Genomic DNA, 4,691 nt, shown 5'->3' with positions numbered 1-4,691 from the left:
GATTGATTACAATTTGTTAAAGATACCGGGTATTCTTGATTGAAATTCCAAATCTCATTGGTCGTGAATAAAATGCACTGCAATATGTTTGTGTTCCGAGACATTTTTTTTTTCTAAACAGAACTGTCTTCAAGTATTTAGAGTGACAAATGAAAACATATTTTCTCGAAGAATATTGATTATTTCATATATTTAAAAAAGGAATATAATGCAGGATAATTAATAGTATAAAGTAAAACATAGAGGATGGAAAACATAAAGAAGATCATTATTAAAAAAAGGAAATAATGCAGGATAATTAATAGTATTAAAAAACATAGAAGATAGGACGTCCCTTTAATTATATATTAATAACTGCCAGTGTACATGTTATCATATGATTATTACCTTTTTTCTTTGTACTTTCTACACATGCTTTATGAAGCCGGGTTGTACGATTTTAATATCCAACATGGAGTTATGCTCCTTTCATTTTCTGAATCATATTAAAGACTTACGATATTTCAGATTTTATTTCAACATATAGTAGACCAAAGAAAAATACTACTATGCGTTATAATTATCAGGAAAAAAAACTCTACGATGAATAAATAGCCAAAAACGTAGGAGACGGTGGTCTATTCTAACATAACATTAACAATCAGTTGTATTTTGTAAAGTTGTTTTTTTTTCTTTTGTTTTAATCAAATCACAAACAACATCATGTCTACATAATCATTAAGTTAAAAAAGGAAGAGATTTTACAAATAAAAATTCAATGCTTAAATGTTATAGAAACAGCTCCATAGGAAAAAATATATATACAAGTAACATAAAAATTATACTCTATTCACTCTAGACGTTGCTTGTTTTTAAAATCCAAAATTTACACAAATATTAATGTATACTGAATTAAATATTTAGATATTTGGTAACTCCAAAAATTATAACCAACTACTATATAGTAAACAAAGGAACATTTATACTAAAAGTCTTTTCAATCACCTACATAAAATAGACAGGAGGATCTATAGATGTTCGTCCTTTTAAACAAATGTTACAGAAATGATATTTAAGTTATTCGTATTCGATGTACATGTACTAGCCATAAATACTATCCATCTTTCAGTTGTCTTAAGTAATGAATTTTCAAGCGTTATCGGCGTCTGGTTGTGATGTCTTCGGCATCTCGGACACTTCTGACTTTGCCGGAGCGACAGCGTTCTTTTTATGACGTGACTGCGATATCCACGTCATATCCTCTGTGTTGACCTTCATTCCAAGCAGCTTCTTCAAGGTCGTTCGAAAACGAGTCGCTGACGACGAAGAAACGTACAAGAAGAAATTTATAGCAAAATTGAACTGATAGAAGAAAAAGAAAAACGCCCTTGTCCATTTTAGTTTCATTTTGGTGGTCATGAAGTCAATGTATTCCGGATCGCCAGGTTCGACTTTTGCCGAACCATTAAAGATCAACTCCGTTGTTTGAATCAAGCCTAAAGGCAGAATGAGTATAACATATGCCGAAGAAACAGCTAATAACAGTTTTGTGGCTTTTTCGTCAGATTTTGACATAGAATTGGCATTTTTTGTCATCTCTTTTCGTTTCTTCTGATTCTTTTTTATTTCAACGATGATCATGGTGTTGAAGCTAACGATGATGGCTGTAGGTAGCCATGTATTGAATGCGACATAAAAGTAGATGATTTCACGAAATATCGACCGGCGAGTTTTGCAGGCTTTGTAACCGAAAACTGAATCGCCCTCAAACCCAGAGACAGCAATTTTGTGTAACGAGAAGATAAAAACGCACAAAGAGACGCCAATGATTGTGTAGAGAGCTCTTCTTGGAGTCAGATTTTTCGCTTTAAGTGGGAATTTCACCATGATGAAGCGTTCAACTGTAAAAGCAACGATCAACCATACAGAAAGTAGATTGAATAATTCAACGACCACGCCGTGAAATGTGCAGAGTCCCTCCGATTGTTGAAAATTTTTGTTTACGGTATCAGGATTCTGCCCTCGAGAAACGCCGATAACGAAATTGAAAGTCAAAGAAAGACAATCATAAACAGCCAAGACTGAGAGATACATATTGGTGGTTGATTTTCGCATATGCTTTCGAGTTAATACGATAAAAGAAATGCCATTAAAAAGCAGACCGAAAGCGATTATAAAAGAAGTACCATACGACAGTAATCCTCTAACAAGTTCAACAAACGGCAGTAGATCTATCCAGAAAACGCGCAATGCGCATGGCCATTTTAACTCGTCATCTGCTGTGATGTTTTTTCCCGCCAATTCTTCTATTTGGTCGTAACCTACTGGACACGAACTCATGATTGACTACAAAAATAAAAAAAATTGTATTGTGTTATTAAAATGGTGTTATATATAATCATAATTCATATCAACTAATATTGCTCACTTTCAGCTGTGGGGGATTGGGATTCATAAGCTTATGCAAGATACATGTGTGATAGACTGATTTACGATCATCTATTTCCTATTTCCACTGGCCTTTCCTACAGTCTTAATAAAATAAGACTCACCTTGTATTATTAAACAAGTCGAAATACAGTCTGGAAGTTTATTTGATGGAATAAATTGTCAAAGGAACAATGTCTAGTTTTTGACAGTTTCTAAAAAATATAGTGCTAATTCTAGTTGATTTATTGATAAAGGTTCAGTAAACTCGACTGCAAGCAGTAAATATAGCAGATATTGCATATCATGATTCGTTGTTCGAAGATTTCTTTTCACAACAGCTGAAACAAATCATTTTCAACTCAATAGATATTGTATATAAATGTTAAGCCTCGCTAAATGTCTTGTATCAATTCAGATTGCTTGTGTATGACAGCTTACACGATTTCAGGAGTAATCATCTTGTATATCACATAATTTTATGCATTGAAAGAAAAGAAAACAAATCCGCATAGATTCAGTCCAAACACTTCAAATTATACACAGAAAGCAACGGAAACATTTTAGCTCCTTCACTTGCAATGTAGAATGCGATATATTTTAATATACTTTCATGTAAATTAGTTGAATCTGATTGGTCGAGACATTTGTTAAAAAACTATTACCCGCTGAATAATGAAGCCACGCCCTCCAGCGTAGCAACAGTCAACAGTGCTTAACGACAAGTGATATAAAAAAAATAGCGACTGCGCAGAATTTATGCGAGCACGGTTCACTGTTATATGTATTTGTATAAAACATTCAGTTTACTATAATAAATATTGTATGTAGCTAAAGTGTAACATTGAAAATTTTCACCCCTCGAAAACCACTGTCAACCTCGGCTGCGCCTCGGTTGACGATGGTTTTCTTGGGGTGAAAATTTTCAATGTTACACTCAACTACATGCAATATTTACATATTTGTATATACTATCTATGCTTCAATATTTTGTCTCGCATAGAGGAATTGCAGCGAGACAAATAGTGTTCCATTTAACCAAAGTCTATCTGCATCAGAGCATCAATTCTTCATGTAGTATATAATGTAAAATGAAAAGACAAACATAGATCAATCTTATTAATTCTGTACAAACAATATGAATTGCAAACAGATATATAATATTGACATAGCGTTCATGAATGCCCCACAGGTTTATAATATTGGCATAGAGCTACATGTATATCAAACTACCAAAGTGAAAAGTCAGACACTCGTAAATTTGCCTTTAATTAGATCAAGAAAAGGACGTCGATGTCATAAATGAAAAGTAAATCCTTCATAACACAAGCAATTAGTAAAGTATCCGACGAAATTAATTTTTTTTGCGCTCAAAATTGACGATGCTCTTTCCTCTTCTCCAGACCTCCATTTCACTTAAATAATGTCCAATTAACGATGACTTACCGGAGGTATTTAGGACAGATAATACAAACTAAATGCCGAAATTGATACAGGGTATATATTTTCGTGCCTTTTTATGGTTAATTATGCAAACATATTTTTAAAATTTTACAATGCATGAAAATCTCGTGCGCATCTGTCTGTGTCTGAAGCTAAGGAGGCCAAATATACATGTAAATCTCGTGCGGCTGCCTCTGTGTTTGACGTCAGTAGGCGAGGACTGTTGAAATTGGCATGGGAGTCCTTGTATAATTTAAATCTATGTCTACATTTTCTAAATCTACAATTTTATTTTACAATGAAATGGAAATATAAGGAATCACTGTCTAGTTAGTATAATATAGAAAAGAAAATGTTTGTATCATCTTTCCTTTAGCAATTAATAAGTATACATATTTTCTACTTAAGGAGAAAATATAAATTTGACTAACAATAGAACTATAAGAGCAGTGAAAGCAGGTGGTAACGTTGGCTCATCTTGCTTCTCTATACGACATTCTTTGATAATAGAAGATAAACCGGAAGTCTCTGTCGAGATTTTAGCTCTCCCGGTTTGTATTTACAACAAACTTAAAGGAAGAGACAAGGAGCAGCCGCACTTCAAACTGTGCAATAACAATAAATTGAACAATGATCCTTGATATAGTCTCTTTTATGTGAAAAGATTGCAATCAGACTGAAAGTGTAGGAGGAGTAGCTTTTTCAAAGAATTTTACAAAAAAATTATATTTAGTTGCCACGGAAACACCATTCAACGAAATTAAAAAGCTATAAAGAGATTCATGTATACTAGTGTAGTCTTCTTGTATGCCAAGTTATATCAAAATCAGACTAAAAATGTA

The 4,691-nt window shown here is 33.1% G+C and overlaps 1 protein-coding gene across 1 annotated transcript; it reads right to left on the bottom strand.

Annotated features, from left to right (window-relative positions):
• Nucleotides 1-787: 787 nt before the first annotated feature.
• Nucleotides 788-2,321, bottom strand: LOC134237156 (neuromedin-U receptor 1-like). Its single transcript, XM_062719253.1, has one exon. The coding sequence runs from the start codon at nucleotides 2,317-2,319 to the stop codon at nucleotides 1,129-1,131; it is 1,191 nt and encodes a 396-aa protein (XP_062575237.1). The 5' UTR covers nucleotides 2,320-2,321; the 3' UTR covers nucleotides 788-1,128.
• Nucleotides 2,322-4,691: the final 2,370 nt, after the last annotated feature.

Source organism: Saccostrea cucullata, unplaced genomic scaffold (genome assembly GCF_032062105.1).
Source record: "Saccostrea cucullata isolate Sc308-1 unplaced genomic scaffold, CSIRO_AGI_Scuc_v1 ctg574, whole genome shotgun sequence".
NCBI lineage: Eukaryota > Metazoa > Mollusca > Bivalvia > Ostreida > Ostreidae > Saccostrea > Saccostrea cuccullata.
This window is presented reverse-complemented; position numbering and strand designations above follow the sequence as displayed.